The 15,645-nt window shown below is 38.0% G+C and overlaps 2 protein-coding genes across 2 annotated transcripts; one reads left to right on the forward strand and one right to left on the reverse strand.

Moving 5' to 3' along the window:
• The first annotated feature begins 3,052 nt into the window (after positions 1 to 3,052).
• On the forward strand, positions 3,053 to 8,131 carry LOC131334820 (ethylene-responsive transcription factor WRI1). Its single transcript, XM_058370090.1, has 7 exons — positions 3,053 to 3,707; positions 3,801 to 3,883; positions 4,425 to 4,433; positions 5,826 to 5,914; positions 6,033 to 6,157; positions 6,297 to 6,373; positions 7,246 to 8,131. The coding sequence occupies exons 1-7, from the start codon at positions 3,502 to 3,504 to the stop codon at positions 7,902 to 7,904; spliced, it is 1,248 nt and encodes a 415-aa protein (XP_058226073.1). The 5' UTR covers positions 3,053 to 3,501; the 3' UTR covers positions 7,905 to 8,131.
• A 2,484-nt stretch (positions 8,132 to 10,615) lies between these two features.
• On the reverse strand, positions 10,616 to 13,465 carry LOC131334821 (calcium and calcium/calmodulin-dependent serine/threonine-protein kinase-like). Its single transcript, XM_058370091.1, has 7 exons — positions 12,422 to 13,465; positions 12,281 to 12,335; positions 12,082 to 12,192; positions 11,736 to 11,968; positions 11,258 to 11,465; positions 11,025 to 11,084; positions 10,616 to 10,922 (listed from the first exon to the last, which is right to left on the reverse strand). The coding sequence occupies exons 1-7, from the start codon at positions 13,165 to 13,167 to the stop codon at positions 10,746 to 10,748; spliced, it is 1,590 nt and encodes a 529-aa protein (XP_058226074.1). The 5' UTR covers positions 13,168 to 13,465; the 3' UTR covers positions 10,616 to 10,745.
• Positions 13,466 to 15,645: the final 2,180 nt, after the last annotated feature.

Genomic DNA, 15,645 nt, shown 5'->3' on the forward strand with positions numbered 1-15,645 from the left:
AATAGCAATTTTAAGTAAATAATTATTCGTGACGTAAATTTTAAATTTTTGTTCTGAACTTTATGATAAGTATCTTTCTAATTAAATAAGTACGTTTTCTAGATATTAAGTGAGATAATTTATGACTACCTTGTATTTAAAATAAAATTTATAAATTTTTGGTCATTTAAAATAAAATTATTTGAATTTTTTTTTTGTAAGAGTAATCAAAAAAATTTGGTAATTTGTTTTCATTAAAAATTAATTTCCATATTAGCATTCCTGTGTCCATTATTCACATACTAAGTTTTAAATTACATTTAAAATTCTTAATCACAATTTTTAGGTTATTCACTAAACGATATCTTAGGTAGTAAAAGACAAAAAGTAAATTGAAGATAGATTAAACCAGTGTTATTTAGAGATGCTTGAAGATTTAATACAGTTAAAAAAATCATGTATGACCTTCTACTTGACTTCTCGAGTGGTTGGTGCGCTTGCTCTAAAGGACTAGGTAACTATAAACGGTAAGTATAGCCACATATCTTTTTTTTGGTAACTAATATAGCCACATTTTGGGTAAGTGTAATCGCAGTAAGTGACATATACAACCAGTTTTTGTTTTACGTAAGGTGACGATTTTTTATTTTGTTGGGAAAATTGCAAAATCATCTCATATTTTGCAAATTCACCTTACCTTTTCGTTACCTATTTACTTATTTTCATCTAATGATTATGATTGAACTTTTTTCCACTATCAAGGTATATATCTTGGGAGTCCCGGGTGAAATATGTACAACAATGGTTCAAATTTTAATGACTCGGACTTCAAAACTGAACCATTTAAAATATTTTTGGACGATTCTAATTGTGGATTATACCCTTATAGTGAACTACAGGTACCCGAATGCAGCATGAATGACCCAAATTCACCATGGGGCATCACATAGAAAGTCCATGTACTACCAAAAAGTTTATATCCGCCGCTCACTTTTTCCAGCTAGCTCCTTCCACTGCTCTCATCTTACCGTTCAAAAGAGTTTAACTCTTTCCTTTTTTAAAATCCGGATCATTGAGTGTCGAGACGAAAGATGAAATTAAGATAGCAGTGAAAAAGAGTGGAAAGATGAAATTGAGATAGCAGTGAAAAAGAGTGGTGAAACCGTGTGGTGGACGTAGTACCGTTGATATACTAGTGCTAGCTATCAGGGTCCACCCCACTTGTCTTCCTTCTGACGTTGGTTTTGAGACAACTAGGATCACAGGTGGATCAATTAAAGTGGAGAGGGTTAGCTCGTAATTTAGCGAAATAACTGAGGTCATTTGCTCTCTGTACCGCACTTCAGATGCATTTTCACACGCGTCCCCTGCCCTCAGTAACCGACAAATAGCCAGCTAAAACCCCCTTTTTAATTTGGAGATAACCGGACGTCTGGGCAGTTTGCATGTACTTACCGATTCTAAAGCTCTGAAGTTAATGACCGTGAAAATTCTCCAGTGACTTCAAGATTTGGAACATTCGACCTTTGTGAGATGCTAAAACCCTTTTTATGTGTAGTTTTTCCTGGATATATAGCTCAAGTGTCGGGACAAGTTCACGCAAATTTCGAATTATTTCTAAAGACTAATTTCACCGTTATATTTCTGCAATAAAAAATATTTCATGCTATCATTTTCTTGCAAGAATAAGAATAAGATATTTTGGTTTGATGATGATCTCATACCCCTATTTCCCCTAATATTTTAGTTTGCTGATGATGATCTTTTTGGTCAAGTTATATGAAAAAAAAAAAAAAACAAAATAATTCATATCCTTCTGTCTATAATCAAATCAAATAAATAAAACAAGAATAGAAGTCGTTTTCTATAACATTCTCTGTGTTTTGAAACGAGAATCAAAGTATCGTCTGCACCCACTTATCATTTTTCTTAGTACAAAAATGAATAATATAATAGTAAATTTATATGAAAAAGATACACAAAAGTGCATCACTCAAAAAGTATGAAAAATCACGAGCCTATTTTATCCGCCCGCCTTCAAAGTAGGAGACCGCATATCGAATAATATTCGTTTTCGTTTAAAATTTTGAGAATTGAATGAGATGACCGAGCACTGGCCAATTAAGCTTATTTTTCAATTTCAAATATTAAAAAAATGACGTTCTACGTCTTGAACGATTCTAATTATAGATATGAAATTTTGATGAAATAGTTAATATCTGTCGCCTTTTTACATTGTTAGACAAATCACTCCCTTAAAACTCATACATATGAATATGTATGTCCATCTATATAGACATATAATGAGGGAGATGGAGGGGACAACGGATTTCTGTAGTGCGCTAATACACTATGAAGGTGTACTACGTTTTAGTGACTTCATCGAGATTCATAACTGTAATCTGAATCATTCAATTCGTAAAGTTCACTAAACACTGCATTTGTACCAAAATTGAAGTTAATCGACCATTGATGTCAACAAGATCGTAATAAATTTGACATGCAATTTATTTTTGAAAATCATGTTGATCGTCCATTTTTTTCAGACAACGAATGCTTTCTTACCAAGAGGCTTAATCATATCGAATCATTTTAATGTTTAATCAAATCAAACCAATTTATTTTGAACCATCGGCTCAACAAACTGAACTGTTCATACTACCTCCGTTCCATAATGACAGTCTCACTTTCTCTCTTTTACCTCTTTTCAAATAAAAAAATTTACTTCCGTGCATAATTTTTAAAATTTTTCCGCACCGTATTAAAAATCTCAATTAGTACTTTAATTTGGTGCGAAAAAATTTAAAAAATTTTACACAAAAGTGGTTGATTTTTTGTTTTAAAAAATGACACGACTTTTCATGATGATTCTCAATATAGAACAGAGAGAGTATTACATTAATAATTCCAATTAACCCCGTCAAAACACTCTACACCTTCTTAGGGTGTATTTCACTAAAAAATTATGTATTATAAAAAAAATGAATTATTTCATAAAATAAGAAATAAATATTTAAAAAATAAGATCGGAACTTTAATGGCTTAAATGAATTGGGGAAAGGGATTCCTGAAAACGTAGAAAGGGGGGCACAACAGGACAAGGAATCCCATTGGCAGCATGGCTGTGCCATCAAGCCAAGTGTTGGCTACTTAATTAACTCATTGAGTTAAATTATTAACCCCAATCCTGTCCCCAACTATTAACCCATGGTTAAACCTTAACCCCTCCTTTTGCCTTATAACACACCACCACCACCTCAAATCTTCACCTGCTCTCGCTCTCTCTCTCTCCGTATCTCTGTTTTGGTAACCCACTTTAGGTAACCAGAATACAAGCCTTAAACAGAGTCTTTTGTGGACCTACCACAAATCTCTTTGATACCCACCAAAGCAAGCCTCTCTCATTCTCTCTCACTCTTTCTATCTCTCTCTCTCTCTCTGAACACCCACATTTTGATTGATCGTCAATTGAGGAGGGCAGAGAGAAATTGATTAGATTTCACTCTCTCTCTGAACACCCAGATGAAGAGGTCGCCTTCTTCTAATTCTTGCTCTTCTTCTTCGTCTTCGTGCGTTGTTCATTCTAATCTCCAAATAGACAAAAAACCCAAGACCAAGCGCGTCAGATCTTCCAAGAAGAAGAAAAATCTCGACGATCCAGGTAGTACAAATAATGCTGCTGCTGCTGCTGTTAGTAGAAGAAGTTCCATTTACAGGGGGGTCACAAGGTCTCTCTCTCTTTCCATTACTCTCTCTCTCTAAATATATGTGTATCTATATGTGTGTGCATGCATGTATTGATTGAATGAATTAATGGACAGGCACAGATGGACGGGGAGATTTGAAGCACACCTGTGGGATAAGAGTACTTGGAATAGCATTCAAAACAAGAAAGGACGACAAAGTACTTAAATTACTTAACTACTCGTACAAAACTGAAAAATCTTTCTTTCTGCAACATTTTGTTTATTTCTAGTCGTACAAGCTTTAGATTCGATTTTTGGGACATTAGGAAAATTAAAAAACTAAAAAGGTGTTTTAAGTAATTAAAAAGATTTTGAACTTTTGTTGCCATCCACTCTTGTATGAACTTTGCTGCAATTTAAAGTTTTAAATGCGGAGATTTGCTCCGGTTTTAAATGACCCCACTAGAAGACAAGTTTTAAATGCCCTCATTAGTTGCCGGTGGAATTGGTATCCATGGACTATCCCTAGGTGACGTGCGCGTTAACTGGCTCGGACATCATGAGATATCAAAATAAATTATAAATTTTAGTCAAAATCAAGGAGATCTGCAGTCTTCTCTGTTTCTGTTATTTTTTAATGTGAAAGTGGATATTATATGAAGAGACTCTGTTTTTGGGTACTGACTCTGTTTTTGTTCTTTGATTGAATATAATCCTGTCATTTGCCAACGTTCATCTACGGTTTTGTCGCTGATATAGTTTATTTGGGTAAGTTCAACCCCCTCTTATCTCTCTCTCTCTCTCTCTCTCTCTCTCTCTCTCTCTCTCTCTCTCTCTCTCTCTCTCTCTCTCTCTCTCTCTCTCTCTCTCTCTCTCTCTCTCTCTCTATTAATTAATGTCATTCATTTATATGTTGTTTCTCTTCTTTTTGGTTCTGTGCATTGGTGCACACGTGCTATGCACTCACTAGGGGGCCATTCTGGGTCTTGTTATTTGATCTGAACTGTTTATTTTGTTCATCTCATCGAGTAAACAGAGTAGATCGTTTACATAAAAATTACAGTTGATCGAACACCTTTAACTATTTGATTGGTGTGCATTTGTCTTATAGTTTTTCTTTAACAATCATTCATAGCTGTTTCTTTTGCAAGATAAATGCATTCTGAAAACTTTTTAACCATTTCATCAGTGTGCATTCAGGTTTTCTTTAACAATCATTCGCAGCTGTTCTTTTGCAAGACAAATGCATTCTGAAAACATTGGTTTTGATGTCCAATCAATCTGAATTTTTACGTAGATAGTACAAGACAAATGAACGATTTAATAAACCCATGGTGGATCCCGCATCTATGCACCTATGCACGCAAGCTGACCTATATAGTCTTAGAAAACTTGTTCATTGGCCCATCACAAATGTATTAGTGTATTATAATCTCACAATCTTGTGGGGCCGGCCAAGAATCTTTTAGCAGTATGTCATTTTTTGATAGCTCATGATCTTGACGGATTATAGACTAATTCCATTGTCCACTAACCTAGCCCAATTAAAGAATTAAAGAGCGCTGGATGGACGGAACAGTAGTTGTCAGCTAACTATCTTGCAGCAACTCCTAGAGAGTTTTAACCTTATATCATAGTAGTAAGGAGTCCAGGGTAAATGGTCACGTAACCTGATTAACTAATTATTATCATTTTTTCACTTATACAAAGTGTGAGTTCCATTCAGGATGATTACCATTTATGCATTAGTTGCATTCTTTTTGGAAACTAGAAATATGAATTTGGGGCATTTCTCTCTTAGAAGTAATACCTGATTTCTTATGGAAAATATAAAAAGACAATGATCTCCACAATAACCACACACCCGATTAATTAAAAAGAAAAGCAATTTCTTTTCCCCTAGAGACCCGATTGTTGTAATTTATTCGATCAATCCCGGATGCAATGAGCCGTTTAACCATGCATTATTGATTGTTGGGAAATCATCCAAAACAAAGATTCCTTTGACCTTTTTGTTTTCTGGCAAAGGCTAAAGTGACCATGAGAGGGTGAAAGCTAGCTAAGAGACAATCCTTCTAGCAATATCTTAGCATAGAAGTGTTTTGTTTTGAATTTTTATTGGTTAAATAAATTTTCATTGCTATCTGTTATCAAATGAAGGGGCATATGACAATGAAGAAGCTGCAGCTCATACCTACGATCTCGCAGCTCTTAAGTATTGGGGGATCGGCACTACATTGAATTTTCCGGTACTATTCTTCTTCTCTCTCGAAATGTTTGTTGCTAATCAATTTCCAATAATGTTGTGCACAACCGTTTGACTTAATCCTTTTTTATTTGTCTGTAATCGAATTTGCTGACATACAGATTGATACATACACCAAGGAGCTTGAGGAAATGGAGAAATTGACCAAGGAAGAATATTTAGCTTCACTAAGGCGGCGGAGCAGCGGATTCTCTAGGGGCGTCTCCAAGTACCGTGGTGTGGCAAGGTAACCCAGCATCCATGACACACTCATACGTACACGTCTTATTATATAGAATTGGCACATGGTTTGATGTATTATAGGCATTTCCGTTTATTATTTCTTTGGGTTAATTTTTTAGAAAGTTTCGATTGACATTTGGCAGGCACCATCATAATGGGAAATGGGAGGCACGAATAGGGCGAGTTTTCGGAAACAAGTACTTGTACCTTGGAACTTACAGTAAGAACCGTTATCTTGCTTATAGAAGCTGCAAATACTCTGTCTATGTTCTGCTAACTATTAATTCTCCATTTTCTGGTTATTTTGCTTTTCCAAATACGCTTTGTTCTAGTAGAACTATCGCATAATGAGTTGGCAGCGAGTCTTTTTACTGTGAGAAATATTCCGACAGTCAGCAAATAAGCATCTGTTGCACAAAGGAATAACTATCTTTTCTTATTGGAAAATGAAAATCCTCTCTATGTGGAGCGCTGCTGTAAAGATTTACCTTAGTTATGCTTGCAAGGTACCATCGGCATCATTTAGTTGAAAGCACAGTTATTGCATTGAAAAAGATTTGGATGTTAAAACCTCTAGTAAATGTTAGTGCCACGCAAAATTGGACCGCACACTCAAAATGTGTGTGTGTCCCATATGCTGGATTCTAGTGTATCATGAGATTTGTCTGTACTCAACACGAAAAGCATTTAAGTAGTACCGGTCTGTTTACACTTTAATCGAAAATTTCACGTGATAGTGCATTAAGTAGAGACACGCCAAATTATTGACAACGGTGACACTGTTTGTTATAATTAATTACGGTGATCCTATATGACTATGCAACTTTTTTAAATACTCCAAACGTGGTTCAAACATTTGATGCATTATGAGTTGCAATTCGTTCTAGTAATTCCTCCAACGGAACAGTCATTTCTGTGTAAGGTGGAATTTTATGTTTCTTTCCACTCCACACACATGCACTGCCCTGTAGTAAATTCAGATTCCAAAACTTCAAAATGCCCAAAAATTTTTGATGAGCAACCAAGAAAGAAAGTTGGTTTATATAATTTCATCAATGTTATTTTTAATTCTGTTTGGAATTTTCGGTGAAGGTACTCAAGAAGAAGCGGCAGCAGCATACGACATGGCAGCCATAGAGTACAGAGGGGCAAATGCTGTGACCAATTTCGACATCAGCAGCTACGCCGACCGTTTGAAGACGAAGGCCCTACTTCCCGCCCCACATGATCAAGACGATCATAATCAGCCCCCGCAACAACAAAATCCCAACTTCTTCACACAAGAAGATGAAGGAGAAGAAGAAGATAAACAACTAATATTGGTCCAACCCCAGTTACCCCCAAACTTATGTCATGACCTCCCCACTCCTAACTCCATCGACTCGTCCGAAATGGAACATGACCACCCTTGGGACCTCTGTTTGGATGCTAGCGTATTCAATCCCCTCTCGGTTCCCGACCTAATTCCCCTCGAAAAAGCAGGCGACCTACCACCAGAGTACATGTTTGATAGCGACTACAAGAGTTTCGAGGATAATATTGACTTCATGATGTTTGATGTACTGACGTCGAATGAAACCACCTCGGATTACTTCAACCCGGATAGTCTCTTTGAAATCACAGCCGGCGGATTCGACATGGAGGCTGATAGTTTCATGGGTAAGGAGGAGGAGGAGGAGGGCGCGAATGGGCATCGAGTATCGGGTACTTCTCCGCCTCCTTCCTCCTCATCTTCAACCACCACCACCTAATTGGTTTTCTTGAAACCTAGCTAGCCTATTTTGTTTGTTTGTCTGTCTGTCTGTAAGGGTTTTGTTTTTTTGGGGGGATAATAGTCCTACTGAGATTGTTGGAGTTTGGTTGGTTTGGTTATCTGGCGGTGTGGTGTTGTTCATCTATCTGTTTGTGAGTAGATAGGAAAACAAGCAACAATATGTGTTTTTGAGCCTTTTTGTTGCATTTTTTTTCATGCCAAAAACAGGGACATGTGCATAGATAATGAGGTGGAGGGGGTCACATGTGGCCTGTGGGGTTTGGCATTGGGCCATTGGCTAGTTTTTACTATTTGATCCCTCTGTCCGTAGCAAAATTTGCATGTTCAAAAATGGACTAAGGATTTGTTTGTATTTGTTTTTTTTTTGCTCGGCAAACGAAAATTTTATAAACTCGAAAGGGATACATCGAGGGAGCGAATGAAAAGAAAATAAAACAAACATCTAACAGATAATTGGATGTAAACACACCTAAACATAAATTAAAATTTCACCTTTCGAATTCCATCGAGATATCCCTTAAAATTCTCCACCGAATAAACCTTAATGTCAAATTTTGATTTCATCCACATTGCAATTCTTGTTTTGATGAGTTCCCCAACTTCCCCCACTCCCGTTGTAGCGTTGTTGAATACATAGTCATTTCTCACTAACCATAAGAACCACAGTGTAGCGAAAAACGTTGTTTCCCAAATGTGTTTGTATTTGTTACCCGTCACTGTTAACTGATGAGATTACATATCAGATTCACTATTAATTCGGTGAAAAAGGAGTCGATACAAACTCAACTCATGGGTAGAACTCAGTCTTGAAACATGAACTCTGAAGGGATGTGTAAGAGCTTATATACCCGTACTTAAGTCGATGTGAAACATGGAGAGATGTGGAAGAGCTTATATACCTCTCCATGAGCTTATACCCATACTTAAGTCGATGTGAAACATAGAGAGGTGTGTAAGAACTTATATACTCATACTTTGTGGGACATTAGCATCGTAACAGGCGTCCTAAAAGTAGTAACACATTCTTAAAAATTAAAAGTAGTAACACATTCTTAAAAATAAGACAAGTGTATTTCCACAAAGCTGTCGGTTATAATATAATATAGGTATCTTACATTACTCCTCTATATTATTCAGGTGAAGATGAGCCCATTAACCGCATTGGCTGGATTTGGCGCCAACTTTTTCCCCCTGTCCAAGAGTTTAGGAGAAAGAGAATAATATCTTCTTGTTGAAAGCCCAAGAAAACACTCTCAAAGGCTGAAAGGCCCAACTAGAAAAGCCTTCTTTGTTCAAAAGGCCCACTAAGAATACAAAAGTCCTATTTGTTTCAAAGCTGATCAAAATTCAAAAGTAGCGTAAGCCCTAAAGGCCCTTCCCACTAAACCAAAGACACAGGGCAAATTAAGAGGTTAGGGTTCTTTTTATTATTAATTAAATAATTATCGTAAGCATTTAAGAACTTTTCCTTTTACAATTTAGGTGTTGCGCAATCAGCCTCAGGTTTAGACATTCCAGTACGTACAGGAAAGATTTGATTCAATATTCAATATTTGTATTTATATTCAATATTCCGTTTTCATCACTCGTAGTATCCATTTGTATTCATATTCAATATTTGTACAGGAAAGATTTGATTCAATATTCAATATTCAATATTCATATTCAATATTCCGTTTTCATCACTCGTAGTATCTATTTGTGAGATGACTAATATAGTTTCTACTACGGAGTACTACTTTGTTACTGTTCTTTGATAGGTGACGTTTTCTATTAATCTCGTCGGGGAAATGTATTTGTAGATGGGAGTTGGGAACACCCAGGACATTTGTCTAAGGAGCATTGCAAATATGTGTATTATTCAGCTTTAGGCGGATAGTTAGTGTTGGTCGCGGGCAAGCGGCATCCTGCCCAAGCGGGTCGATTATGCTACGCTTTAGTATAAGGAAATTGAGTTGCGCCTTTACCACTACCCGCGGGTTTTGGTAAGATACTAAGCGCTTGATCCTAACAGTTTGGTCCTAGACAACCACAAATTGCTGCAGATAATTTGCATTTCAGGTTAGGACTACGTTGGTATTTTCTTGCATAATGATCACCGGTGCGAATGTTGAGGGACTTGCCGACCTAGCACGAGTTTTCCCTTTTCATAGGAGATGCATAATGGTCATGCCCTAGTATTACGCCAGGGGTCCAGCGAGAAAAAAGAAGCAGCAGCTCCATCTAATCGAACTATTGCTTTTTTTTCATCTCAACAGTTGGCTTAAAGTGTGCACCACATGGTGTGTTGCGAAGAGGGTGATTGTCAATATCGCCAAGCTAAGTCGGGTCGATGCAAGCACAAATTAGACCAGAACAGTTTTGAATTCGCACTTATTTTTTGGAAAAGGAAGAAAGGAAAGAATAATTCCAAGTTTGGTTTTCATCCTAGCCTTGAGGCTAAACTTTATTTCACTCTACTGGTAAACTATCATAACTTATACACAATAATCTCATAAAAATGAGGTGGGTGAAATAGCTCTGCTAGCTCTCTCTCTCTCTCTCTCTCTCTCTCTCTCTCTCTCTCTCTCTCTCTCTCTCTCTCTCTCTCTCTCTCTCTCTCTCTCTCTCTCTCCACATTTCTTTCTTTCCTGCAAACAGATTAGAGGAAAAAAGGGAGGACACTCATGTAAAAGGAAGAGAAGATGATTTGAGAAAGATAGCATATGATTACTCTTTTAATTATGTAGCTGATTACATGAATGTTCAAAAACAGTTTCAAGAAGGCCAACAAAGTTATCAGAGCTGAACTTAGTAGAATATGACAATCCGGGAGATACTAAACTGGGCGAAGGGAGGAGAGGACTACATCTTTAAGAGAGCTATCTATTTGCATGGCTGCTTTGAACTCATCAAAGGTGACTTGTCCATCACTGTTGGCATCCATCCGATCAAATATCTCGTCCAATTTCCCTGGTTCTGTGATATCTACCGGAAGGCAATCTTCTGGCAAGGCCTGCGAAAATTAAAAATAATCGATTTAATGTCCACTGTAAGCGGTGGTAAATCAAAATCAAATGAAACAACTCTATTGGAAAGGTCAGAGAGTAGACAGTACTCTGAGCATAGATGCTACTTCTTCCTTACTGATGCATCCAGACCGGTCTGTGTCATACATCTGATTGCCAAAGATAATAATACAGTTAGTACTGTGTATTTTGTTGTTTCTTGGGAAATTTTTTATTGTGTATGTATTAGCTCTTATTCTTGAAATGCCAGAAATGTTTTACTTTCATGAACCATAAACGAGTCATGCAGGATTTCAGTGGTTGGGTACTTGTGTTCACTCACTTGAAAGCAAAGGCGGAGTGCATCATCCCCCTGTGAATTCTTGAGGCTGGAGATACCACAGATTATCTCTCTCATGTCCACCGTCCCATCTCGGTTGTTGTCAAACAGATCGAAGATGCGTGGTGCTAAAGGTATTAGTGATGACAAATTCATTGCTCTGAGCACCTCCTCAAATTCAGGTAGAGTGGCATTATCACCTTTAACACATCTGCAGTGTTTTTTGAAATTCTAAATAGCTTGCTAATATTCATTATCCAGACAGCAATACAATAAAGTGTGTACATAATAAATCCTTTCAAGTTGCAGTGTCATTGTTTCTGTTTCATTAGGGCATTGGAACATTTTGCAGAAGTAAAATTTAGCTCTAGATTGGCCTTCAACCACTCAGGTTGTAGTTTCTCATTGTATTTGGTTTGTTTTGGGAAGTGCATCATTTTATGCAAGTGAAACATTTAGCTAGTTTTTGAATTCTACTTACATTCTCTTGAAATGTTCACTTAGACTCTCAAGCTCTTCAGGTTTAAGGTCATAGGTGCCAACTAAACTTCTGAGCTTCTTTGTTCTCAAGAAAATGCTGCAACTCCACACGCTGGCTATTGCAGCAGCCCGTAGCTTACGCCGGGCATTAAAACTCTGCAACCGCGAAACAATCTCGGCATCCATTTGTTCTTGCTTTGCTGAATTTCCTATCACCCATGGATGTTGGAGAATCTATTTGGAGAGCACGAAAACAATTGAGTAAACATTACTGTTTCCGAATAATACCGCAACATGTACATGATTAATATTTCTCTGTTAGTATTTTTTAGAGTTCTACGGTAAACCTCATTAGCACTGGGCCTTCTGTCAGGATCCACTGTGAGGAGACCTGAAATCAGTTGCTTTGCTGATGAAGAAATGTTCTTCCATGTCTTCTCGTAAAAGCTGAACTCTCCCTACACAGGAAAAAAATGGCCACTTTCTAGTGATAAAAACAGGAATATGAATTTCGCGTAGTTATTTGGAAACAAAATGATCACATACAGCCATTATCATTTGTTGCTTCTGCCGATTGTTTTGTGCCATGAAAGGTGGATATCTGAGAAAGAAATCTGCCTTAAATCTTAGAAATTTATGAATTGTTTGCATAAATACGTACACACACACACTCGATTATATGCATACCCTGAGAGGAGGATGTACAGGATTACACCCAAGGACCACATATCACTCTTAAATGATATTACCCTACCCTGTCCCTGAGCAAGGGCCTCCGGGGACACATAATCTATGGATCCAAACAACCCGACAACCGGGTGAGTGAACTCCTCCTCCACAGAACTAAGTCCAAAATCCATTATCTTCAACGGAGAATCCACTCTCTCATTGAGGAACAAGCAGTTCTCCGGCTTCAAGTCTCTGTGGACAATATTGGCTCTATGAAGGGCCTCTAACCCACTTGCAATCTGCCTCACTACTGCCGCAGCCCCTGCCTCGGAGTACCTCTCCTGAGCCACGATCCGGTCAAACAGCTCCCCTCCGGAGCAAAGTTCCAGTATCAGGTGCACGTCCCCAGTGGGGTCCTCACATACGTCGTGGAGCTGGATCACGTTGTCATGTGGGGCCACTTCTTCTACTATTCTCCTCATTACGAGGATTTCGTTTGTTAGTAAGGCATCTGAAACTGAAACCCCTTCCCTTTGGGGTAGTTGTTGCTGTTGTTTCCCTCTTTTCCTCCCCTCTGGCGGAGACGGCAGCATTACTGATGGGCTTAACCGTCGTAGTGTTTTGATGGCGACATGTTGAGTACTCGATCTTTTTATGCCTCTTCTCACTACTGAGAATCCTCCTCTCCCCAAAATGTCCAATACCTCATATTCCTCTGAGAGTGTTCTTGTTTCCTGTCCCCCCATGATAGTGAAATTTTGCATAGAGAACCAATTCTGCGGGTAAACCAAAATTCCAAATGGAAAAAAAGAGGAGGAAGATAAAGAAGATAGGTCAGGCTGCTAATGATTGGTGAAAGGAAACTGAGTTTGAAACCCCGAACGAACTGACTTGACATGGATTGACATCATCCATTTAACAGTTCTGCACTATTGCATGGCATTAGAATATGAGTTTAGGGTATCAAATCTGATGAAAGCCAAGGAATAAAATGAAGTATCAAACCCCGAATAAACTGACTTGACACAGATTGACATCATTCATTTAACAGTTCTGCAGTATTGTATGGCATTAGAATATGAGTTTAGGGTATCAAATCTGATGAAAGGCAAGGAATAAAATGAAGTATGAAACCCCGAATGAACTGACTTGACACAGATTGACATCGTTCATTTAACAGTTCTACATTATTGTACGGCATTAGAATATGAGTTTAGTGTATCGAATCTGATGAAAGCCAAGGAATAAAATGAAGTATGACATGAGGAGTGACATAATAGACTAAATCAAATAAGCTTTTGCTATGTAGGTGTTTTCTATATTTCTGTTATTCTTGCTGTGAATTCTGTCTCTTTCCCTTGATGATGTATTCTCCTTTTTCCAAACTAATTCGTTTACTGTAATCCATGGACTGGTAGTTATACTTACGGTGCACAAGTAACCAGCTGACGGCCAAAAATCACCGGATCATTAGTCCAGTTATACCTCAATAGTCCAGTTATACCTCAATTCCGGCTTTTAATATGCAATTTGGCTGCTTTGATACGAGAAAGCAAATCTGGGAACTTTTTTGCTAACCCCTACGGCACAACTGCTCTTGCTTAGTTGATCAACTTACTGAGGAAGGACCCTTATTGCATGTGCCAAGAATCTGGACAATCTACCAGAAGTTTTTCTCTCTCAGATGCATGTTGTTAGTTGCATAAAGGGGGAGCGGGTGTAGAGGAGCGAGAGGATCTAGAAGAATTATAGGCGGGGAACTGCAACAGGAGCGCATGTGTAATAGAAATATGGATTCTATGAAAAATATTAGTATGTTTTTTGTTAGTGCTATTTTAGATGTCAATCAGTAATTGTTGTAAGCTGCAAATGTTCTCTGTCATAGAGGTAAATATATTAGTACTTGGCAATTCTGGAGTTAAATGTTTTTCTACCATCTTATTGTTGCATCATATATACTCTCGTTTGGTTGCTCTTGTTTCGCTTTGTTTTCGGTATTTATGTGCCTAGAACGTTATACCTTAGTTAGGAGCTGACTCCTTCCTGGATGCCGGATGGGGGTGACTTTGGGGTATGTTGTTTGGGTGAGCTTAATAATACTTTTTGTAACCTATACGGCATGTACGCGAGTCGGCGAGTGTACTGCTAATGCAGGGAAGCCGTCAACACTGTCAGATTCTGTTTTTAAGGCTCTAACTGATGGCTTTGATACCATTCAAGCCTCTATTCTACATTCTTGCTTTTGCAGAGTTCTATGAGTTGCTTTGAGAAGATAGAACTCAGAATGCGTACTCGACGAAATAGCTAACGGTGTAATTCTTGCTAGTACTCAGATACTATTTGTTGCAGTGTGACAAGAAGGTTCATGTTCTGTTAAACTAAGCCTATCAAATTCAGCAAATTTTGTCACAGGACAAGACTAAGCCACCATCAAAGTGACTGCCCAAGAAACCCTGACATATAAACCCATCTAGAGGTTCTTTGTTCAAATCAAGCAAATCAGAGTTTGCACCCAAGTCGCATCATTTGCATGTGTAAGTGTGACCAAATTGGAAATGAGAGCGCGAAAGTGTCTTACAAAAACATCACAAACTACTGAAATTCGTGAGAGCGAGCAGGGGCGTAGGGTGAAGATTGTAAGGGTTTGTTCTAATTTCTCTGACTTAGCTTCATCCTTCTTTTGTAGTGATCTTGACACTACTATTTTTCAATCATTTTCCCTCCAACTTTGGTACTCACGCTTGGATTTCTTGGGAGGCACATCACCTGTGCTGAAAACCCCTGTGCCTCTACGCTGAGGGGTTTTCCGGCCGTTGGATTTAAAACATAAAAAAATCGCATAATTCAACTATTGGAAAATCCCTCGGTGTAGAAGCGCATGGGTATTCGGGACAAAGGTGATCGGACCCCATTTCTTGGACAGGTGTTTTCTGTTACATCATGTAGGAGTACTTGTTTTTGGTTTTTGAATTTTGCATGTCGTAATCTTACTGACTTTACTTTCACAACATACATAGGCAAATGTTTCGTCATATCCTGGTAATTCGTTTCATACAAGTGATAGCTTACGGAGTCAACCATATAGAAATGGTAGTTTGTAAATATAGTGCCACAAACTCAGTGGTGTTCGAGCTCGACTCATTTATTAAACGAGCCTAAAACACGAGCTTGAACTTGACTCGATTACTAAGCAAGCCGAACTTAGCCGATTCTCGAACTGCTCAGTTCGTTTGCAGCCCTAT

The sequence above is a fragment of the Rhododendron vialii genome, chromosome 7a (assembly GCF_030253575.1).
Source record: "Rhododendron vialii isolate Sample 1 chromosome 7a, ASM3025357v1".
Lineage (NCBI taxonomy): Eukaryota > Viridiplantae > Streptophyta > Magnoliopsida > Ericales > Ericaceae > Rhododendron > Rhododendron vialii.

Bases quoted from the DNA above. Each gene is read 5' to 3' on its own strand.
- LOC131334821 (XM_058370091.1), bottom strand. From the start codon at position 13,167: ATGCAAAATTTCACTATCATGGGGGGACAGGAAACAAGAACACTCTCA. The intron at 12,193-12,280 runs GTATGTGATCAT...TTTCCTGTGTAG, and splicing joins AGCAACAAATGATAATGGCT to GGAGAGTTCAGCTTTTACGA. The intron at 10,923-11,024 runs GTACTGTCTACT...TAATTTTCGCAG, and splicing joins AAGTAGCATCTATGCTCAGA to GCCTTGCCAGAAGATTGCCT.
- LOC131334820 (XM_058370090.1), top strand. From the start codon at position 3,502: ATGAAGAGGTCGCCTTCTTCTAATTCTTGCTCTTCTTCTTCGTCTTCG. The intron at 3,708-3,800 runs GTCTCTCTCTCT...ATTAATGGACAG, and splicing joins ATTTACAGGGGGGTCACAAG to GCACAGATGGACGGGGAGAT. The intron at 6,374-7,245 runs GTAAGAACCGTT...TTTTCGGTGAAG, and splicing joins CTTGTACCTTGGAACTTACA to GTACTCAAGAAGAAGCGGCA.